This window comes from Hippopotamus amphibius, chromosome 4 (assembly GCF_030028045.1).
Source record: "Hippopotamus amphibius kiboko isolate mHipAmp2 chromosome 4, mHipAmp2.hap2, whole genome shotgun sequence".
NCBI lineage: Eukaryota > Metazoa > Chordata > Mammalia > Artiodactyla > Hippopotamidae > Hippopotamus > Hippopotamus amphibius.
In genome coordinates, this window is record NC_080189.1 from 130,854,760 (window position 1) to 130,879,093 (window position 24,334).

The 24,334-nt window shown below is 37.9% G+C and overlaps 1 protein-coding gene and 1 long non-coding RNA gene across 4 annotated transcripts in view; one reads left to right on the plus strand and one right to left on the minus strand.

Moving 5' to 3' along the window:
- The window catches only part of LOC130851435 (uncharacterized), a 33,580-nt gene extending 10,597 nt beyond the window's left edge, over positions 1-22,983 (plus strand). For all 3 annotated transcript variants that reach the window (XR_009053195.1, XR_009053196.1, XR_009053194.1), the window contains exons 3-5: positions 13,471-13,584; positions 20,700-20,764; positions 21,677-22,983. This is a non-coding gene — a long non-coding RNA (uncharacterized LOC130851435). The remainder of the gene's footprint in view (positions 1-13,470; positions 13,585-20,699; positions 20,765-21,676) is intronic.
- The window catches only part of CUBN (cubilin), a 275,207-nt gene that overhangs the window by 197,249 nt on the left and 53,624 nt on the right, over positions 1-24,334 (minus strand). Inside the window, exons 23-26 of the mRNA XM_057731754.1 lie at positions 12,207-12,399; positions 3,336-3,496; positions 2,723-2,904; positions 1,775-1,931 (exon numbers count right to left, since the gene is read on the minus strand). Coding sequence (XP_057587737.1) covers positions 1,775-1,931; positions 2,723-2,904; positions 3,336-3,496; positions 12,207-12,399 — 693 coding nt within the window. The remainder of the gene's footprint in view (positions 1-1,774; positions 1,932-2,722; positions 2,905-3,335; positions 3,497-12,206; positions 12,400-24,334) is intronic.

A 24,334-nucleotide genomic window follows, 5' to 3' on the forward strand; every position in this document is an offset into this window, starting at 1 on the left:
GTACTTCCAGGTACGGCCAGTGCTGGGAGTCGGCACCAAATTCCACCAAACTTAATGACTTGAATAGGGCCTATGCATGCCTTTTCTCAAGTCTTTTTCATATTGTATGATGTGCAATAAAAGAGAATGGGAAAATAAATATCACATTGAAAAATGTGGTTCGTAGATGCATTTCTACTGCACTGCTTCTCGACAGGGGGCTGGGACACTGTTTGTGAGCTTTGGTAAGGACAAGCACATACATGTGTGGGTCTTCAAAATCTCCCTTTGCTGGAACAGGCAATAAAACGACTTCTTTTTAAAAATCATGAGATCACATTTTTTGTGCACCAAGGACTTCTAAAGAATAATTTTGTTGATTTGGACACCTGCGAGGAGTTCTACCTATTAGGCAGATAGGTACCGTGGGCCTCAATGACTACACAATAAGGTAGGAGAAAATATGTTCCATTAGACCCTATGGGCTGCCCCCACTGCTCAGACATTATGCTATCTGCAAAGCTCCAATTTCAAACGGCAGATTGCACAGAAAATCTCACTATATCCGTGTGCGCTGTTACTCCTTCGGTGTTCTGACATTATCAGAGAAAGACATATCACAGGAATACAAAAAAAAAAGGAAAGGACCTTTAATAATCAATCTGACTGTAATCAAGAAACAAATGATCACAGCAATAATAATATTAGAGAATGATTATATGCTCAACCAAACATATATCCCCGATAAAATCTGGGAGAGAAGTTTATATACTAATGACGAATTTCTGAAGAACAAAGCCATATATCATCAAAACCCAATATTCAAAACTACCTAGAATGTAGCCTAACTCCCAGAGGTAAGTGAATGTACACCTTCAAATTCACACATTTCAAGGTTAAACATTAATACTCTTTCAACTAATCCAAAGGGTATAATCTGCGTATTCAGATTACACTCTTGTGATTTTCATTCCATTTTTAGGTAACTGTGCCAAAATTATTGATAAATTTCGATTTAGTGGGGCAAGGAACTCTACTTTTAAAAACACAAATAAAGTGTTTATTAAATAACAGAAATGAAAGGAAAGCTTATTTTCTTGAATTTTCATTTTGAAGCTAAATTTAGGAAGTATTTAATTCTAGAGCTAGAAGGGAGATTTCCTGATCAACTCATGTAATCTTTTTCACAAGAAAAAAATCACGTAACCCCAGAGAAAACAAGTGAACTTCCGAGGGGCTGGGGGCCAGGACAAACCCCTGGGGCCCTTGACTCTTTCTTCAGTACCCCCTTAATTCCACTATCTTGCCTCACAGGAAAGCAGATTTTAAAATGGCATCTCTCCAATGACCAGATTTTTCCCCAACAAAGAATGTGCCTACTTCAGGTATGACTCATAACCCAAGTTTCTCTGATAACATTTAAGTACCTTTGAGATAGAAGACAAAAGCAACAGTCTTGGCTTCACTATATACAATGGAGCAACGTCTAATCAGAAGACTGTAACATTTAATCCAAATGAAACCCCACTAGCTGCTACCCTGTTACACTGATCTTTAGCTGAACTGCAACAGTCTCAGCATATTTCTCTTCCAAATTTCTGTAGCTCACTAAGTGCTTTAGTTACACAACATTAAATTCAAGGCATAAGCATTTCTCCCTCATAGAGTAAATTTTTTTTTCATAAGGAGCTAAGATTTATATCAATTGCTCAAACCAATGGGTTACACGTATTTCAGTTTGCTTTCTTCATCAAGAGATTGAAGACCCACTATAGGCACCAAGCGGCACACTTACTCTGGTGGTATTTAACCAGGAAGCCACCTCCTTGCTGACCTTCATCTGTCCTCAGTTTTAAAGACATGCTGTCTCCACTAGAACGGATGACAGGTGGTTTCTCATTCCCACAAAGCTGAGTTAGCAGATGAGAGCTGGTACTTGGCCCATCATATACCTTTAAGAAAACATTTTAAATGTCAGATGATTATGGCTATACACACTATCTAAAGGACTCTGTAATTTTTAAGAAGTGGGGAAGCAATACAAAACAATATAACAGAAGAAGAGCCCTGAATCAAAATATCTTTTAAAATGGTATTTAAATGTCTATACACTTGAGCCATGAACTCAGGCCATTTAGCCGTGGCTGTGTACAGGAGTAAGGGAGAGAACGCAGGTTGAAGTGTAAAGATTGAAAATGAAGGCTTATTACATGTGTTGGAGATCATAGCTATTATCAGTACCCTTCCTTGCTTTTTGATTTCATAGTTTATAATTTATGACCCTTCAACATATTTTTTATTTAGATAGTTTTGTAATGGACGAGGGTGACTTGCTGGTACCGTAGAAAGTCCTACTTTGATGGCTTCAATTACCTTCTCTAATTCACCCTCTAATACAGGCCTCTAGATTGTTAGTTTTCGATGCATGTATAGAAATGATGCACATAATAATTATGATAAGTCTCATAACCCCTTTTAAGAGATTTTAACCATATCTTAGTGCATATTCGATATACCGATAGTTTAAATACTTAGTGTACCAAGCCATTCATTAATATACGCTGTACTTAGAAGGCTATTTTCATCAAATTTTCTTTTAATTTTTTATTTTGTTTAAATTTTTAGTATGGATCTTTTGTTTAAACGTTCCCCTTTCCTGAATCTCAAAAATAAAAAATGATGGATTGATGTGTGTGGGGCAAGATGGAAGCAGTGAAGGCTACAACTGAAACTTTATACATACAGCCAGATAATCTGAAGTGCAGTTTGGATGATACTCCAAATGGAAGTCTTCAAATTCCAGTTCGAAGGGACTGCCATGGCTGGATTTCAACCACCAGTAGCATTCGGAGCTATGGTAGTAGGGCATCGGGTAGTTGGGAGATGTGAACGTGCCGGTGGGAGTGGTGAGATCGCCTCCACAACCTACAGGAGAGACACATGGGGTGACACACGTCCTTTTCTTTCTGGTAAAACTGAATCTTCTTGTCTATATCAAACTGGCGCTACTGTCACTCTCCTTTAAACCAAGTTGCAAAACAAAACTGCGTCACCAAAGAGCAGCTAGCCTATATTCCCAATTCACATCAACGTACTTTCCTTTTCCTAACCAAGATGACCAGCTTGATGAACTACATCAGGGAACTAGAACATTTTCCCTTACTTTGTCCTACAGAAATAAAAACAAAAACAAAATGGCTGTGGTTAATTCAGAAATATTCAAAATGTTGAAGTTTATTATAAATAGTACTGACAAAATACAGCTGGAAAAAAAATAGATAAGAGCACAGCCATCCAAGAATCAGGAAGCCAGTCAGACTGGACTCGCCAATAAAAGACAAGTCCTGGCCATTTACCTGTTAATGACCCATCCCAGGAAGCCAAGAATCCAGGCCCTGAGCCAAAGAAGTCACTCTTAAACTTTAACCACAGTTTGTTACTATGCGAGATGATTCTTGGAGGTGGGTTTGAGCCACAGTATTGCCCCAGGGCTGGTGAATTCTCATAACCTCCATTCCTGTGACAAAATACAGACGTGATCATTTGTTGGGTTACTGATAATATTATGATATAAACATTTAACGTTAATTGAATTTTGAGATCAAAAACAGATCAGTTTGTCAGTCAACCTCTCTCAAAAGTATTCTAGGGACTTCCCAGGTGGCGCAGTGGTTATGAACCCTCCTGCCAATGCAGGGGACATAGGTTCCATCCCTGATCCAGGAAGATGAACTGTGCTCCACAACAAGAGAAGCCACCACAATGAGAAACCTGTGCACTGCAATGAAGACTAGCCCCCGCTCGCCACAATTAGAGAAAGCCCGAGTGAAGCAACAAAGACCCAACGTAGCCAAAAATTTTAAAAAATTAAAAATTAAAAAAAATTCTAAAAACAACTTCAAGTTTTCAATTTTTCACTTCATTAAATAGTATATGAATAACAATATAGAGGAACCATCATTTATGGTTGGCATGACATTTTATGTAACCAAATGCAAACAGAGAAAAAGTGTTTACTCTTCTCCCTCTCAAATGAAGCATCTCGCAAATGTGTCAGAGAACACAGGATAAAGAAACAGCATAAACAAATGTTGCTGAATTTTATGGAGAAAGCTTAAACATTTTTCTTCTTATTTTGAAAATTTTCAAAATTTAATATATTTGACATAGTTAAGCAAAATATTGAAAATAATTCTTTCCCCAAGAACTTTTGGGGTGTTAAATCTAGTTTATAAATCTATAGTTTTTTCAAGCCTAGGGAAAAAAAAAAGAGTCATTCAACATTAAAGCCCAATGATTGTTGAAAATTAAGAAAATTATGGAGGAGAAAAGATGGCAGCAAAGTAGAGGGACATGGGATGCATCCCTCTCCACAGATGCATTGGGAATGCACCAAAAGACGCAATAATTCCCACAGAGAACCAGCTGAACACCAGCAGACTACCTCAGACACCAGAAAGGACCGCAAGGATCCTGACATAACTGGTAGGGAGGCATCTACGACGGCTCTAAGAGAGTGAAGCGGCTGAGCTGTGGCAGACGGGAGGGAGTGAGAAACACACGGAGGGTCCGCACCACAGTTCAGCATTCCCAGGCTGAGACGTCGATTCACAGCTGAACAGAGGGTCCTCGAGTGGGAGCGTGGGAACCAGAGAACTGGCACAGGGTGAGAAATATTGTTGCCAGTAAGGAGACAGACAGAGAGGACAGGAGGGAAGAGGTCCGCAGCAAGGAGTGCCTGCCCCTGAGAGCTGTCTGGCCATGATGGCGGCTGGATGCTGCTGGCTCACAGGCGGGGGGGAGGAGCCGTGGGCACAGCCTCTCTCCCTCTTTTGGTGCCTGCAACGGGCAGAGGAGGGGTCCCTGTGGGCCACCTAAGGCACTCAGGGATAACAAGGACCCTCAGGCCCTCGTGCAAGGCTAGCTTAAAGCCATGGCAGGCAGCTGAGAGCAGGCTTGGAGTGCCAGCAGCAAGGAGGCAGCCGAGAACAAAAAAGCCCAGAGAGAGGCCCAACTCTGAGATATTCTGTTTACACCTGAGCCACCGGCGTCCCTCTGCAACAGGCACCTCCAAGCCCGACTGAAACGACAGTGCGCCACTGCTCACTCACTCCCAGGGGAAGCAGCCACTATTGTACCCTCTCCCACCCCACACACCAGCGCTTACAGACGAACAATAAAGGAAGCTCTGCTGGTCATAGAATAATACAAAAAACCCAAGGTGAGTAGAAGGACACTTACAGCTGGGACTCTAAGGAAACAGATATTTGTATCAATTCTATTGAACTGGTCCATTCTGGGATCAGTTCTAGTTTTGTTTTGGTTTGTTTTGGTTTGGTTTGTTCTTTATTAATTATGATCTTAGTCCTAAGGGATCTACAAGTTTTATAACATATTTTTTTATTCTATTTTTATTTTTAGCCTTTTTATATACTTCTATTTCTAGCTAAGTTTTTGGTAGTATGGACTATATATCTCTCCTACCTTCTTTTCATCTCTATCTTTTATACATTTCTATTCCTTTCTTTTTATTTGCATATTTCCAGTCGCACTACGCTATTCTGTTGCCCTGTCTTCCATCCTTTTTTAGTTTATTTTATCTTAACATACTTATGAGCAACACTATCGATTTGCTCAGACTCCTTGCTCTATTCTCCAGATGACACACTGCCTTGGTATTTAATATTAGGTTTTGGTTTTTATCTTAGTTCTTAGTATAATTGTGTAATTTCATTCTGAGAATCTCCATTCTGTCTGGTGGTACTCTAGCTCTTTTTTATATTTGATCCTAGCTTTCAATATCTCCCTGGATTTGTGTTTGTAAGTGTAAGGTGTTGTTTGTTTGTTTGTTTTTGCTTTTGTTTCTGTTTTGTTCTGTTTTGGTTTTCAATTTCTGTTGGTTTTCTCTTTGAATATCTGATAGCATACTGGTGTTCTTCTGTCTGGTCTTTCTAGTGCCTTATGTTCTATTGGATTCAGTAATTGTGTGTCTTATACATGTATATGTTTCCTAGACTTAGTATTTGTTTGACCCAACACTTGGACATTAGTCTGGGGCTTGGACAGTCTTCTTTAAACCCCTCTATTGCCAGGAGAAGCAACCCCTGAAGTTTGGACTATCATGAGGAAACAGAAACACCATGCAGGCAAAGGAGCAGGAAAAAAACACACAAGACCAAATAAATGAAGAGGAAATAGGAAAAATGCCTGAAAAAGAATTCAAAGTAATGATAGTAAAAATGATACAAGATCTTGATAACAAAATACAGAAAGTACAAGAAACAGTTCATAAGAACTCAGAAGAACTAAAGAACAAACAAACAGCAATGGATAACAAAATAACTGAAATTAAAAATACTCTAGATGATATAACCAGCAGAATAATTGAGGCAGAAGAACAAATAATTGAGTTGGAAGACAGAATGGGGGAAATAACTGCCACAGAGCAGGAAAAAGAAAAAAGAATAAAAAGACTAGAAGACAGTCTCAGAGACCTCAGTGATAACATTAAGCGTACCAACATTCGAAGCATAGGCATCCCAGAAGAAGAAGAAAACAAGAAAGGGTCTGAGAAAATATTTGAAGAGGTTCTAGTGGAAAACTTCCCCAACATGGGAAAGGAAATAATTAACCAAGTCCAAGAAGCACAGAGAGTCCCATACAGAATAAACCCAAGGAGAAATACACCAAGGCACATATTAATCAAACTAATGACAATTAAACACAAAGAAAAAATACTAAAAGCAGCAAGAGAAAAGTAACAAATAACATATAAGGGAAAACCCATAAGGATAACAGCTGACCTTTCTACAGAGACTCTGCAGGCCAGAAGGGAATGGTAGGATATACTGAAAGTCCTGAAAGAGAAAAACCTACAGCCAAGAATACTCTACCCAGCAAGAATCTCATTCAGATTTGAGGGAGAAATCAAAAGCTTTCCAGACAAGCAAAAGTTAAGAGAATTCAGCACCACCAAACCAGCCTTACAACAAGTGCTAAAGGAACTTCTCTAAGTAGGAAACACAAGAAAAGGAAAACACCTACAAATACAAACCCAAAACAATGAAGAAAATGGTAACTGGAACACACATGTCAATAATCACCTTAAATGTAAATGGATTAAATGCTCCAACCAAAAGACACAGACTGGCGGAATGGATACAAAAACAAGACCCTTCTATATGCTGCCTACAAGAAACCCACTTCAGACCAAGGGATACATATAGACTGAAAGTAAAGGGATGGAAAAAGATATTCCATGCAGATGGAAGTCAAAAGAAAGCTGGAGTAGCAATACTCATATCAGACAAATTAGACTTGAAAGTAAAGACTATTACAAGAGACAAGGAAGGACACTACATAATGATCAAGGGATCCATCCAAGAAGAACATATCACAATGGTAAATATCTATGCACCCAACATAGGAGCACCTCAATACATAAGGCAAAAGCTAACAGCTATAAAAGGGGACATCGACAGTAACACAATAATAGTGGGAGACTTGAATACCCCACTTACATCAATGGACAGATCATCCAAACAGAAAATAAATAAGGACACACAAGCTTTAAATGACACATTAGACCATCTCGACTTAATTGATATTTATAGGACATTCCATCCAAAAACGACAGACTACACTTTCTTCTCAAGTGCACACGGAACATTTTCCAGGATAGATCACATCTTGGGTCACAAATCAAACCTCAGTAAATTCAAGAAAATTGAAATCATATAAAGCATCTTCTCAGACCACAATGCCATGAGACTAGATATCAATTACAGGAAAAAAACTGCAAAAAATACAAACATATGGAGGCTAAACAATACACTATTAAACAACCAAGAAATCATTAAAGAAATCAAAGAGGAAATCAAAAAATATCTAGAAACAAACAACAATGAAAACACAACAACCCAAAACCTATGGGACGCAGCAAAAGCAGTTTTAAGAGGGAAGTTTATAGCAATACAGTCCTACCTTAAGAAACAAGAAAATGATCGAATAAACAACCTAACCTTACACCTCAAACAACTAGAGAAAGAAGAACAAAGAAACCCCAAAGGGAGCAGAAGGAAAGAAATCATAAAGATCAGAGCAGAAATAAATGAAAAAGAAAGGAAGGAAGCAATAGCAAAAATTAATGAAACTAAAAGCTGCTTCTTTGAGAAGATTAACAAAATTGATAAACCTTTAGCCAGACTCATCAAGAAAAAAAGGGAGAAGATGCAAATCAACAGAATTAGAAATGAAAAAGGAGAAGTCACAACGGACACCTCAGAAATACAAAACATCATGAGAGACTACTACAAGCAACTATATGCCAATCAATTGGAGAACCTGGAAGAAATGGATACATTCTTAGAAAAATACAATCTTCCAAGACTGAACCAGGAAGAAATAGAAACTATGAACAGACCAAACACAAGTACTGAAATTGAGGCAGTGATTAAAAATCTCCCAACAAACAAAAGCCCAGGGCCAGATGGATTCACAGGCAAATTCTATCAAACATTTAGAGAAGAGCTAACACCTATCCTCCTCAAACTCTTCCAAAGCGTAGTAGAAGGAGGAACACTCCCAAACTCATTCTACAAGGCCACCATCACCCTGATACCAAAACCAGGCAAAGATGTCACACAAAAAGAAAATTACAGACCAATATCACTGATGAATATAGATGCAAAAATCCTCAACAAAATACTAGCTAACAGACTCCAACAGCACATTAAAAAAATCATACACCATGATCCAGTGGGGTTTATCCCTGGGATGCAAGGATTCTTCAATATATGCAAATCAATCAACATGATACATCATATCAACAAATTGAAGGATAAAAACCATATGATAATCTCAATAGATGCAGAAAAAGCTTTTGACAAAATTCAACATCCATTTATGATAAAAGCTCTCCAGAAAATGGGCATAGAAGGAAATTACCTCAACATAATAAAAGCCATATATAAGAAACCAAAAGCCAACATCGTTCTAAATGGGGAAAAACTGAAAGAATTCCCTCTTAGAGCAGGAACAAGACAAGGGTATCCACTCTCACCATTATTATTCAACATAGTTTTGGAAGTTTTAGCCACAGCAATCAGAGAAGAAAATGAAATAAAAGGAATACAAATTGGAAAAGAAGTAAAATTGTTGCTCTTTGCAGATGACACGATATTATACATAGAAAACCCTAGACTCTACCAGAAAACTGCTAGCACTAATTGATGAGTTTAGTAAAGTAGCAGGATACAAAATTAATGCACAGAAATCTCTTGCATTCCTATACACTAACAACGGAAGAGCAGAAAGAGAAATTAAGGAAACTTTCCCATTTACCACTGCAACAAAAAGAATAAAATACCTAGGAATAAACCTGCCTAAGGAGGCAAAAGATCTGTATGCAGAAAACTTTAAGACTCTAATGAAAGAAATCAAAGACGACACAAACAGATGGAGAGACATACCATGTTCTTGGACTGGAAGAATCAACATAGTGAAAATCACTGTATTACCCTAAGCAGATTCAATGCAATCCCTATCAAATTACCAATGGCATTTTTCACAGAACTAGAACAAGAAATCTTACGATTTGTATGGAAATGCAAAAGACCCCGAATAGCCAAAGCAATCTTGAGAAGGAAAAATGGAGTTGGTGGATTCAGGCTTCCTGACTTCAAACTATACTACAAGGCCACAGTGATCAAGACAGTATGGTACTGGCACAAAAATAGAAAGGATGATCAATGGAATAGAATAGAGAACTCAGAGGTAAGCCCATGCACATATGGGTACCTTATCTTTGACAAAGGAGACACGAATATACAATGGAAAAAAGACAGCCTCTTCAATAAGTGGTGCTGGGAAAATTGGACAGCAACGTGTAAAAGAATGAAATTAGAACACTTCCTAACACCATACACAAAAAAAAACTCCAAATGGATTAAAGACCTACATGTAAGGCCAGACACTATAAAACTCCTAGAGGAAAACATAGGCAGAACACTCCATGACATACATCAAAGCAACATCCTTTTTGACCCACCTCCTAGAATAACGGAAATAAAATCAAGAATAAACAAATGGGACCTCATGAAACTTAAAAGCTTTTGCACAGCGAAAGAAACCATAAACAAGACAAGAAGGCAACCCTCAGAATGGGAAAAAATAGTTGCCTATGAAACAAGGGACAAAGGGTTAACCTCCAAAATATATAAGCGCTTATGCAGCTTAATACCAAAAAAGCAAATAACCCAATCCACAAATGGGCGGAAGACCTAAATAGACATGTCTCCAAAGAAGACATACAGATGGCCAACAAACACAGGAAAAGATGCTCAACATCACTCATTATCAGAGAAATGCAAGTCAAAGCCACAATGAGGTATCACCTCACACTGATCAGGATGGCCATCATCACAAAATCTGGAAACCACAAATGTTGGAGAGGGTGTGGAGAAAAGGGAACTCTCCTGCACTGTTGGTGGGAATGTAAGTTGGTACAACCACTATAGAAAACAGTTTGGAGGTTCCTTAAAAAACTACAAATAGAACTACCCTATGATCCAGTCATCCCACTCCTGGGCATATACCCAAAGAAAACCATAATCCCAAAAGAAACATGTACCATAATGTTTATTGCAGCACTATTTACAATAGCCAGGACATGGAAGCAACCTAAATGCCCATCAACAAATGAATGGATACAGAAGATGTGGCATATATATACAATGGAATATTACTCAGCTATAAAAAGGGATGAGATGGAGCTATATGTCATGAGGTGGATAGACCTAGAGTCTGTCATACAGAGTGAAGTAAGTCAGAAAGAGAAAGACAAATATTGTATGCTAACTCATATATACGGAATCTAAAAATGGTATTGATGAACTCGGTGACAAGACAAGAATAAGGACACAGATGCAGAGAATGGACTGGAGAACTCGAGGTTTGGGGGGGCGGGGGGTGAAGGGGAAGCTGAGACAAAGTGAGAGAGTAGCATGGACATATATATACTATCAACTGTAAAATAGATAGCCAGTGGGAAGTTGCTGTATAACAAAGGGAGTTCAACTCGATGATGGATGATGCCTTAGAGGACTGCGATGGGTAGGGTGGGGGAGTCGTGGGAGGGAGGGAATACGGGGATATGTGTATAAATACAGATGATTGAACTTGGTGTACCTAAAAAAAAAAAAAAAAAAAAAAGATGGGGCAGGAATTAAGTTTTCCAAGAAATGGGGGTAGGAGGAAATCTAATCACATTCCATAGACTAGAATATATTTTGATTTTTAAAAAAAAAAAAAAAGACACACCTTCATTGTTCATAGCTTAGAAGATACAACTGGGGACTTTCTACAGGTGGCTGCATCCAGTGTTGGCCAATAAAAATATAATGCAAACTACATAAATATTTTAAATTGATTAACAGCTGTATTCAAAAGGTAAAATAAAATAGATGCAATTAACTTTAAAAAAAAGAAAATTATTTTAGCATTATATGGTATGATTATGATTTATTGTTTTAGTATCTTATTTTATATCAGAGAACAAAATTTATTACAAAATAGTAGAAGATTTTAGGCTTTGAAATGCCAAATAAAAAATTTAACACAGATGCACACCAAATTATTAGTCTAATTTAACTCAATGTAATGATCTGGGGAGATATTAATATATAACTTAACTCATCTTTACTGCAAATATAACTTTTTAAGACCCATTCTTTCAAAGCACTAAAGAATTAAAGAAAAAAGCCTTGCACTGAAATTCACAAGCCTAGATTTTATTATTTGAACACAAAAAAACTTTGTGAAAGCTTTATCTTACCACCATTTTTGTGATAAATTAGACTATATAGACAGTGAAAAGCCTGAAACTTAAATTGATTTTATGTAAAGAAAGTAGGTATTCAGTATCCAAATTGCAAGAATTTAATTTCCGTGCAGTAGTTTATCTGTTTACTCTTCCCAAATAAAATGTGGAGTATATTTTCAAATATTCCCAACAAAATAATTCCTTCTAAATAACCGCTGAATCTTACGCAATTTTCTGTTTTTCTACTGTTAAGTCAGATTCCAAATGACAAACCTTATATCTTGCAAGAAAAAGCACAAAGGGAAGCTTTACAGAAAATTTCTATAGTTTTTCCTTATCCTTTCCAAGAAAGATTATGAATGAAAATAAATAATAAAGAAGATTATGATGAAATAGAGGTGCTCACTTGATTTCCACATAATCTGCTACACATTTTCCACCAATGGCCTCCTCCAAGGAGAAGTTTGTGAAGTGCAATGCAATCTGTTGGGTGGTTTCCACCGTGATCCTATAAATGCATTCCAAGTTGTTGGGGTAATTATTGGGGAAGTTTGGAGAAGAGAAAGTCCCAGATTCATCTGTGTAGTCTTCTAAGCATTCTGTGAAAAGAAACAGACCACAAAAGAGAAAATAATTTACAAGACATTTACAAGAAAATACATGTATAAGATATCCACTAATACACACTTCATTAATTTATGCTAATATACTTGATTTTCCATAGGCCACTCTGGGATGTTCAAAGAATGATTTCCTTTCAAACCAAAGCTTTTGAAATCCCAAAGGCAAAAACAATTACTAATAGTAAACATAAGCTATGTAGTGGAAGTTGTTACATATAATGGACTTTTTGCTTCTTGGAGGTGCTATAATTTTTTTAATCTATGCAAATTATCATAAACATTAAAAATTAGGCTCAACTACAGAAATCACAGGAGGAGGTCTAGCAATAATTCAGGTCTGTTCTTCTTTTTGTAACCTTCTTTCGAAATGGTTTTTGTCCAAGCATGTGTTTATGAGAAATGAGAAAGCCACTACTCAGCCACACAGTGATGGGACCCAGGGATCAGAGTCACCTTGAATCAACACCCAGCTCAAACACTGACACACTGTGCAACCATAGGCAAGTTGCTTCACCTCTCTGAGCCTCATCTCTAAAGTGGAGTTGTGACTGTCACTGAGCGCACACCCAAGGGTCAGAGATAATGCAATTAAAGGGCTCAGACATGGCATGTGCTCACTAAATGGTCGCGATCATCGTTACGCTTCTAAATAGAACAGAAAAATGTAAGAAAAGCAGAGGATAAATTAGATCATCCATATAAAACATGCAGATAGTATCTAGATAAGTTTATGTCTGAAATAGCTACTAACTGTTCTACTTTACCAGCTCTAATGTGACCTATTCAGTCCTTCAGATTCTCTAGTCACTAACCAACCCATTCCATCTTCTATGCCCTCCAAATCTCAGATGTTTTCCAAAGAAAATCTGGCTTCAATGCATTCTTAATATATTTTTAACTGCATCCGATAATAATATAAATCTAGGATCCAGGAGTAGACACCGGTATCTGACTGACAAGTTTTGGAGGAGAATAAACTGTTATACTTTATGATGAATAAAAAGAGAAAATGAGGATGTTTAAGTGCTATTTCCCCTATTATTGCAGCTGTATACTCATACTCAGAAAATAAGAGAGGAGCCACCAGTATTGAAAACACAGAGATGCACAGAAAATACTGCAGGTTCTCCTACCTACGCACCTCCTACCCCAGAGTAACAGGTATTCGTCACATCTTCTGTTTACTCAATTTTAAACAGCAAGCAAAGCTTAATTTATTAAAGGCGTTGATATCTAACTTTAGGGATGAATGTTGTATACTTTTCTATCATCTGCCAAGATATCTCTTCAAGGGTTAAGGAAAAAAGGCAGGAAGAAAAGAAAGAAGGAAGAAAGGGAAGAGGCAGAGAAAACGCAGGAGAGGGGCGGTGGCGGTGGGGGGAAGTATGTGTGTGAAGATGTGGTATATTAAGTATTTCAGATCCGGTAATGAGTATTACTAAGATAAAAATCCATGGATCAAATGGGCATTAAATGAAGGCTATGACCAGTCCCCCTGAGCTGATGTACTTACAGACTCACTGAGCACCCCACACTCAGATAGCTTTAGCCAACAGATCAAACATCTAGAGAAAACTCTCTGCTCATCTCCCTTGTTCTTAAAGAGATAACGTTCCTTGCTTTCCCACTCTACTCCCAGAGGGGAAATACAATTGCACTGAGTATTTTCCATGCAACTTGCAATGAGTCTGCAGGAGGACAGCTTGTATCATCAGGTTCCCATGTAAAGGAAATTTTTATGAAAATTTTTGAGAGGGAATGATGAGTAATTTCCCCGTACCTTGTCCACATGCAAGTGATTATTGTAGCACAATGGGTGGGTGGTTGTGAACCCCTACTGAAATTTTGATTTACACATCAAGCTTCTTTTTCGTTGTTGGCACAAAGGTATTCAAATGACCTTCACTCTGTTCACTTTGTCTAGCATGCTGTATCCAACAATCTCCTCTCCTCCCCAACACACCTATAACAAACAAACTCTTACCTATCATTCAAGGTCAAATTCAAATGCCACTTTCTCTGTGAAACATTTCCCAATCAAGCAGAATTCATTTCCTTGTGCTCAATAAAACTTCATGCAAATTGCAATCTGAACCCCCAATGTATTTTATTGTGATTGTTTTTATGTGAGTATATTTCCTCTACCAAGCCTTGAGACATGAATGGGACGTTATTAACCATTATTAACTGTCACCACAGCATCCAGCCCAGATCAAATCTAATAAATATTTGTTAAAATTATATTACTTAATGTGCTCCAAACTAAGAAAGGTGGGGCAAGTATCTAACTTCCTTCCACTGTCTCTACTCCATGCTTACTCCTTCCACTCTTCTCACCTCATCCCCCCCCCCCCCCCCGCCTTCTATCCTCTCTCCTTGGTAGGCTGTGATTCTTTAATATTTTATAATGTTTATTAAATTTAAATTATAGGAATCTCTATTTCCAGCCATGACAAGTAAGTAGTACTAGACTAGCCCCTATCCAGAACAGCTATAAAACTGGACAAAATACAGGAGGCACTGGACAACAGGCAGTCCAAGACTGTGATCCTTGACCAAAAAATATTCATGAGGTAGGACTCTTGATTTCCTTGGCTTTTTATCTGGGCAGAATTTTCTGACCACAGCTGAAGCCAAAGTAGTGAATGACAGTCCTGTTGAGGTGAGGAAGCAGGGATCAGACTGCAGGGCTTCCAAAGGCACTGGCACTGCAGGAAAGTGCTCCAGTGAGGAAGAAGTACACAGAGAGAAGAACCAGGCATCTGTGTGAAGTTCCTTATGAATTCTTGCCAGAGCCAGGGCTGGGCATATGTGAGGTGAGACTTCAAAAGTCATGCCAGAGAGTAGCTCCTACCAGGCTGGAAGCAGAAACAAAATACCAGAGGCCAGGGAAATTATGGGAGATGCTGGAGTCCTCTCCCAGTCAGAGAGGGGATAGATACCTCATTAACACCTCAGGCATCCACCTGAGATACCAGATACCTTAGGAGCGAAGACCATGGCCAGGAGCTGGCCTTTTCTAGAGTCTCTCTACCAAAGTCTAAGTCTAAGTCTTGACAAGACCCGCAAGAATGTGGGTACTTAGATGCTGAGACCTGCCAAGTCAGAAGGGCTTAGGAGAAACACCTATGTGTTTTCACAAATATGCCTCAACAAGTAAAAAAATACAAACATACACAAGAAAAAGGTAAACAGCTAGCCATCTGAACTGCCAACAAGCTTCAGAGGAAGATAAGAGAATCCAGAGTCTTTATAACATATCATTCACCACATCCAGTATAAAACTTGAAAACTTCCATTCACATAAAGAAATGGAAAAATATGTCATAATCAAGAAAAAAAGAAGATCTATACTACATGAAATCCTAACAATGTCCATCATACCAAAGGGAAATGATACCAAGGGAAAATGTATCTACAAGAAGAAATGAAGAACACAAGAAATGGTAAATAATTGGATAAATATAAAGATTATTTTTTCTGCTCATTCTTCCTTTCAAAGACAACTGACCATTAGAAGCAAAAACAATAGTAACATGGAGTTTTTAATATAAGAAGATAGACAGAATTATACTATGTTGAGGTTATTACGTTTGTGCAGTGGGAAAAGAAGCATGTGAAATATGATGTGTCAGGTGTGAGAAAGAAGGTATTTAGTGTGAAGAAATAGTTCATTAGCTGTAAGCAGACTTACTGATCAATTAAGAACGCATATTGTTAGCTCTTGAGCAAACACAAAGAGGTAACATTAAAAAGCCAATGAAGCACATAAAATGGAATACTAAAAATATTTTGTAAACCAAAGAGAGGACAAAAAAGTAGCAACAGAATAAGAAGGGCATCTATGAAAAACCCAAACCTAACATACTTGTGTAGTAAAGGACTAAATGCTTTCCTGTCAAGTTAAAGAGCAGGACCAATATGTCCAATCTCATTCCTTCTATTCAACATTGTAGAAGGTCCTAGTTATTGCAATAAGGCAGAGAGAGAGAGAGAATGAAAGGGAAAAAATAAAACTGTCCTTACTCACAGATACAATCATCTATGTAAAATATACTAAGAACTTTACTAAAAAGTTATTCAAACTAATAACTGAGTTTAACAAGGTTACATGATACAAGATAACTATACAAAAATCAGTTTAATTTGCAAATATTATTCAAACGACTGGAAAATAAAATTTTAAATACCATTTACAACTGCATAAAAAGCATAAAGCACTTGATAATAAATTTAATGGAAATAAACAAAAACTATACTGTGAAAACTAAAACATTGCTGAAGGAATTTCAAAAGATTTGAATAAATAGAGGGGTAAATATGTTAATGGATTGGAAGACTCAATTTAAGATGCCCTTTGTCCCCAAATTCATCTATAAATTCAATACAATCAATCAAATTCCCAAGAAGTTTGTACTTTTTTATTTTTTGTTTTGTTTTTTAATAAAAATTGAAAAGGTGATTCTATAATATATATGGAAGTATAAAAAGTCTGGGATAGCCAAAACAATTTTGAAAAATCTGGATGATTTACACTTCCTGATTTTAAGATACATTATAAAATTACATAATATTAAGTAATAGAGTCTACTGTCAAAGGGACTGATATACAGGTGAATGGAATAGAATAGCCATTCCAGAAGCAGAACCAAATATACACGGGCAATTGATTTTCAACAGCAATGCAAAGACAATTCAGTGCAAAAAGGAGAATCTATTCAACAAATAGTGCTTGAACAAATAAATACCTTTCCTAGGTAAACAAACTTGGATACATAACTCATATAGAAAAATTAACTCAGAATGGATCATAAACATAAATGTAAGACATCACACCATAAAACTTGCAGAAAAAATGCACAGAAAAGCCTCACAACTTTAGCAGGCATAGGTTTCTCAGACAAAAATACCAAAAAACACTAATCATGAAAAGAAAAAAGGACATATCAGACTACTGCTCTTCGAACAATACCATTAAGAAAAAGAAAAGGTCAGCTGCACACACTGAGAGAAAGTATTTGCAATACATTTATCTGACAAAGGAGTACTTGTATCTGGAATATATAACATGACTATAATAAGATAATAGCAAACAAAAATGAACAAAATGATTTTAAAGGACACCTCACAAAAGAAACATGAATTGTCAATGAGTGGGTGCAAAAGTACTCAACCCTGTTAGTACCAGGGAGACGCAAATTAAAATAATAATGAGGCACAACTACTGGAAGCTAAAATGAAAAAATCGACAATACCAAGGGTTGACAAAAATGTGGAGAAAGTGGAATTTTCATTCATTGCAGGTAGGAATGTAAAATGATATAACCACTTTGGAAAAAAAGCTGGCAGTTTCTCATAAAATTAAACATAGCATTACTATATGACCCAGTAATTTCTACCCTTAGGATTTACCCAAGAGAATTGATAACCTAAGTCCACAAAAAGCTTATACGTCAATTTCATAGTAGCTTTTTTTCATAATAGCTAAAAACTGGAAACAATCCAACTACCCAAAAACATGTGAATAGATAGTTAAAGTATGATATATCCATACAATGGAAGCCTCTTCAGCAATGAAAAGAAAAGAACTACTTATAAACAGAATAACATGAACAAATTTCAGAAGCATTATGCTAAATGAAGGAAGCCAGGCATAAAAGGATGCACACTGTGTGTGTTTCCATTCATATTTGCCTTTTGCACAAGCAAACTAATGCACAGTGATAAGAACAGACATATATATACTACCAACTGTAAAATAGTCAGTGGGAAGTTGTTGTATAACAAAGGGAGTCCAACTCGAGGATGGAAGATGCCTTAGAGGACTGGGGCAGGGAGGGTGGGGGGGACTCGAGGGGGGGGGCGTCAAGGAAGGGAGGGAATATGGGGATATGTGTATAAAAAAAGTTGATTGAACCTGGTGTACCCCCAAAAAAATAAAATAAAATAAAAAAAAAAAAAAAAAAAAAAGAACAAGGTCTGCAGTTACTGAGAGGGAGGATGTGGAGGGACCTATCAAAAGGACACTAGGATACATTCTGAGATGATAAAAGTGTGTGTATCTTGAAGGGAGTGGTGATTACATGGGTCTACACATTTGCTAAAACTATGAATGAATTTTACTGTATGAAATTACACAGTAAAAGTCTATGTTATATTAAAAGGGTGCAAGTTCTGTTCAAAGACAAGTTCTCTAAAGGTAATCCAATAAATAATTCAGATATCCAACACATAATAAAGTTAAAATAGAGAAATAAAAAATATTTTGAAGGTACACTGCTATTAGTAGGCCTCTCACATCTTTCTTTCTGACCAACTTCAAAAAAAATGTAAAGGAAGAAACGAGAAAATATACAAATGTCTTCTGTGGACAACGACAAAACCATATTTTTCTAAAAATCACAATGTACGTCTGTCTCTACTAAGCACTTTTAAATAAGTTTTAGTAACATAGCATTCAGCTCATTATCAAAGGGAGAATTCAAAACACAGATAATCCTCCAGATCAAAAAGCAATGATGGGAAGTTGTTGTATAACAAAGGGAGTCCAACTAGAAGAGGGAAGATGCCTTAGAGGATGGGATGGGGAGGGTGGGGGGACTCAAGGGAGGGTGGGGGGGGAGTTGAGGGAGGGAGGAAATATGGGGGATATGTGTATAAAAACAGATGATTGAACTGATGTACCCCCAAAAAATAAAAAAAATAAAAAAAATAAAATCCAACTGTAAAAAAAAAAAAGCAATGATGATATTGTCCCATACGATTTGGGTGACAGGACTAGGATAAACTGATCCTGTGGCTAGGAGAAGGCATCTCCTAGGGAGACGGTAGGTTATGCATAGCTGCTCCACCACCTCCCTGCTCTGCCCTGTGACGTAACTTATGTGATTAGCCAATCACACTAGTGAGCAACCTATAGGCGGTGCTTTCTGAAATCATTTACAAAACTTCTTGTGTCTGCATGAATTCCTGTGACCTCAAATTTTCTAATCAACCCCAGAACTGTTATCTGCTTCTGCTGGTGTATTTGGTCTAACAATCTTCAAAGTGAAGACTTGAGAGAATATAAAATTACAGGTTCAATTTCTCCACTAGGAAAGAAGAAGCCTCCCTAACCCAAATCTAACAATTACTACAATTTTCGGCTAGGTGGTCACAGTCATGGCTTTTTCTTTTCTCATGCTGGTGACCAATTCTAGTGAATGTGAATATAAGCTAAATCACTAAAGCAGCTATTATAAAATCATATTTGGATATCAGTAATTCTATTTTAAATCTGGCACAGTCTTGGTGCTTTACAGCTATTATGTAATTTTCACAGAAAATGTCTCATTTAATCTTTTTGAACTATGTGATACTGCCAGGCATTATAACCTCCACTTCTCAGAGACGAAGGTACAGATGAAGGATGTGAGACTCCTGGAGGTTAAGTTCTGAAAATCGCTTAGTTCAGACACGGCAAAGATAAAATGCAAACCCAAGTCCTTCCTTTCCAAATCCTGTGCTCTTTATTAATCCCTGGTTTCTCTAAGCATGATATGTCAATTTAGAAATGAAGGTGAGTGAAAAACTAAAAGTATCACAATGTTTTGTTTAGCATTTTTATTCTAAGAACTAAGAAATATGATAAATAAGATAAATCTACTTAGCTGGGAAGAGCTGGGATACCCATATATACAAACATATGAGAAAATACTGACCAATGAGAAAGTAAAACTTTAAAAGATCGGTAGACTTACTAAAAACATTTTCCAGAGTGAAACTATCTGAATATCTCAAAGCAGAAAATACGGAAAGAACCACAGAGGCTTGTGACTTGCCCAAAGCTTTCCAAGTTAGCAGCGAGGCTGGGACTGGAACCAAGACTCTGACTTCACCTTCAGTCTTTCTTTTAGCAAATCACAGAAAGTACTTTCCCCCATGAACCGTTATGGCCCAATCCACCATTACACCTCAGTTGTAATTCTATAGCAATTTATGTGCTAGGACTTGACTTTCAGAGTCTTTGATGAGCCACAAAGTTTCATCAGAACTACTTGAATTGCTTGGTGAAAACCTACCCTAGCCCCATTTGAATCAGAATTTTTGGGTGGGGCCCTGCTACCTGAATTTGTAACAAGAAAACCCCACCTCAAGTCTCCAATGAACACTAGAGTTTGAGAGCTCTGCTCTACTGCACTGAAGTTTTAAAATAGGAACAGAACTCTCTCTATTCATTTCTTCTAAAGAAACCCTCGTTTGCCCTTCTGGTAACCATCTTGACTTTTCACTCTTAGATGCCTCTTCTGGGCTCAATTCCAGGATGATGGATAAAAAAACAACAGTAGTCACACGCTGCCAGGTAGGTGGGAACTCTGAGCTGGGAATGGGGAGGATGGCAAAGCCCAGTAGGGCCCACTTTTAACCTAACGTTGATGCGGTTCTGATACTTCCTGGCCATTTCCCCAAAAAACTGAACTCTTCTCTTTGCAAAAAATATGAAAAGCCCACTGCCATTCTACTCTAGCTCTGAACTGAATGTTACCAGCCACACCATGTGCAGTTCATCTAGAGTATTTCCAAGAGCTTGTCTAGATTTGGTAAAACAGATGGATTCCATGTTCGGACTGGACTGTTTGGGTTTGGCTTCTAAACCAGCTAGCCGTGTATTCTTGGGAGGACAAATTCAACTCTGGACTTCAATTTCCCTCATTTGAAAAATAAGGTAATTGGGCTAGATTAGTGTTTTGAACTTTCTGGCACACTATGAAAATACATTTACATCAGTCACGCACTCACACAGACAATGCAAACAGGTTTCATGAAGTAACACCAAACTGCATTATAAGCTCTGATATTTCCTAGTCTGTCCTGTTCTATTCTATTCCATACTTTTAACAAAGGTAGGTAGCAATCTAACAAGATAATATCATGACCCACTAAGGAGTCATAAATGTTTCAATGTTTGCAAAACACTAGATGTTATACAGATTTTCATCTAATGTTAAAGTAGAAAGTGTGTCAGGCACATTTCTCTATCCTTTTAGTCTCCTCTTGGCAGGATTATATTAATGTATATGCAGTGGATGTTAATACAAAATAAAATTACAGTTTAAAGTTAACTAATCAAGTATATTCTCTCAGAATTCAAATATTTTGTACTTTAAACTGGCAAACATTTAAAATCTAGTTTCATAAATGAGTTACTAAGCAATTCTTAAGGGTTCCTACCCACAAACATTTCCTTGCTAGTTCTTTGTTTCTATTTCCCCAGGCACATCTGGATGAAGGCAGAGCAGTGATGGGGGAGGGAGTCCAAGTAATGACCAGAAGTCAGTCTCTTTCCTCCCACACACATATTTAGGGGCTGACATCACAGCTCCACAGTTTGAACTACAGATGGAAAAGTAACTGGATCCAAGTCAGGAAATTTAACCTTTATCAGAAGACTGGAAAGACTTGAGCAGAGAAGCTCACACCTGTTGTGCCGGGGGACTAAAAGTCAACAACCCAATACTGTCATTATTGCCCTAAAAGTAACTTTTGCTAAAGCAATAAACTAGGATGAGGGCCACTGATTGAGCTTCCACTGACACTTTTCCCTGATACTGCTTTATCCTGAAGAAAATGACAAAAATAAGACGACTGAAAAGAAAGCATCCTCCCACCTCCCTGTTTCCAGATGGGCAGCTCACTCAGACTCCCTGGTGGACTTCCAGGTGGGGCTCCCTGGCAGGCTGGCCCCCTGCCTGGCTGCCACCAGCCCAACCTCTACATCAGTCTCCAGAGTCCGGTCCTCCCCGAGCAGTCCTGCAGGGGCACCCCCCACAATTCACGAGAGCTGATCCCTCGGGTCCTCATCTATGGGAAACTGAGACGGGCTCCAAAATGATAAGATGAGGGTGCCATATAGCCTCCTGGATCCAGTGATCAGATGGCCATTTAGAACATCTGACTGCGGTAGTCAGACCGATGAAGTCATCCAGCAAAAGGCAGGAACACAGTGACCAGCCAGGCTCAGCCAGGCGCAGCCATGGGACGGAACGCAAACACTTCCTCGTCTGTGATTTCAGCCGTCTGGACCAAACACAGCCAAAGCAGCAATGAGCTCACAGGGAGGCCGCCTGGAGAGTCTTTAGAGTTTGTGCCTCAGGATGCCCTTCTCTTTTAACACCTGTCTTTTCTTGTGTTCTCCTTATTTATCAGTTTCCTTTCCTGTCCAGCTTGCTTCTTTCCTTTTTCACAACTTACTTTTATTTTACCTATGTCATCTTTCTGAATTAAAATTTATCACCCTCCCTGCCAGATTATTCCTACTGCACTAGATATTGCTTTACAAGTCAGCGTGGTTTTAGCAGAGCTGTATTAGTCATTGCAGAGATATTGCATATTGTTACAAAGATTTCCACAATCTTTAAGGAGGTCCCACCTGCATTGTATGTTATCTGAGTTACAACTGGTTTATTCATGCAGCAAATTAAACTTGTGTTCATAGTTGACTAAAGGCAGAAGACATTCCAAAGATCACCAAATCCAATCCCTTAATTTTACAGATGAGAAAACTATGGCCCAGAGAGTTCAAGTGACCTGCTCTAAATCCTAATCTAATATTCAGTTGTGGTTTGGGCCAAATATGCGAGGCAGATAAAACCACAGAAGTATGGAAAATTGTGTGCATCCTGTAATTTCTTGAGAAGCCAGTTTTAGTCATTGGATGTTAAAAATCTGAACGAAGTCCAGTAAATATGTCAATCACATAATCTACTGTAATTGCTGGGGATTCAATTTCCCAGGTGCTGGAGCTGGATAATGAACTGTCTCGAGAGTGGGGCCCACAGGAGAGATAGGTGTACCGTTTTCTCACACTCAGGATCCTGGAGAAATCTAAATCCATGCTTCCAAAACAGAACTTGAACTACTATAGAGAACAGCCTGATATGAAGAATAGTGGCCAGCTGCTCCAAGAAGAAATAAGTGAGAAATTGGTAGAAACTCCAAGGGGAAGATTAATTCTGCCCCCCCCACCCCTTTTTTTTAAGGGAGTGGGGGCTTTAAAAGATGAGAGCCTAGGGATTTCTGGATGCAAGACGGTGTCAGAGGGAGCACATCTGGCACAGGGAAATGCTGTCAGTACTTTCCTAAGCGACTGAGAATTGCATGTTTCTGGGACTATTCAAAGGTGTGAAAAGCTTGGGAAGCTCAGTCATACACACACACACACACATACACACACACCCTCAGTGTCTACACTGCATAGTATTTTAGTCCATGAAATATCTTTCTAAACATTATGCAAAAAGAAAACCCAGACTCCCTAAAAAGGCACACAACCCAGGTGGGAACACAAGCCTAGGGAAACATGACACCTCCTTAATCCCACAGGCTCTGGGGCCAGGAGTATCTCTGGTTTACATATGATCCCAAAGACTGCTGGCAAAGGGTGTTTGTTTCTCACCCTGCATTTGCAAAGAGCAAAGTAATGATGAGAATTAAGTAATAGGAAAAATACAATAAAAGGAATAAACGCTGAAAATTTTCAATTTCATTAGGTCAAATTTAGAAACGTATATTTTGACAAGAAATCTTTCAAAACAACAACAAAAAGAAATCTTTCATTGTCTGCTGCCATAGAATTCCACATAGTAGTTTCTTATTCTTATCTCTTGTCCTTTTTCCAACTTCTTAAAATAACTGTTCAGTCTCTTTGGTAATATTTAACTTTGATAGAATTTTAAACTCACAGAAAAGTTGTAAGAAAAAGCTCCCAAATTCCTTTTACTCAGATTTACTACATATGTATATTTTGCTCCCATTGCTTTATTATTCCCAAGAACACAAACATTCTCTTACAAAAACATAGTACAATTACCAAAATTAGAAAATTTAACATTGATAAAATACTCTTATCTTACCATTACTCTATATTTAATAT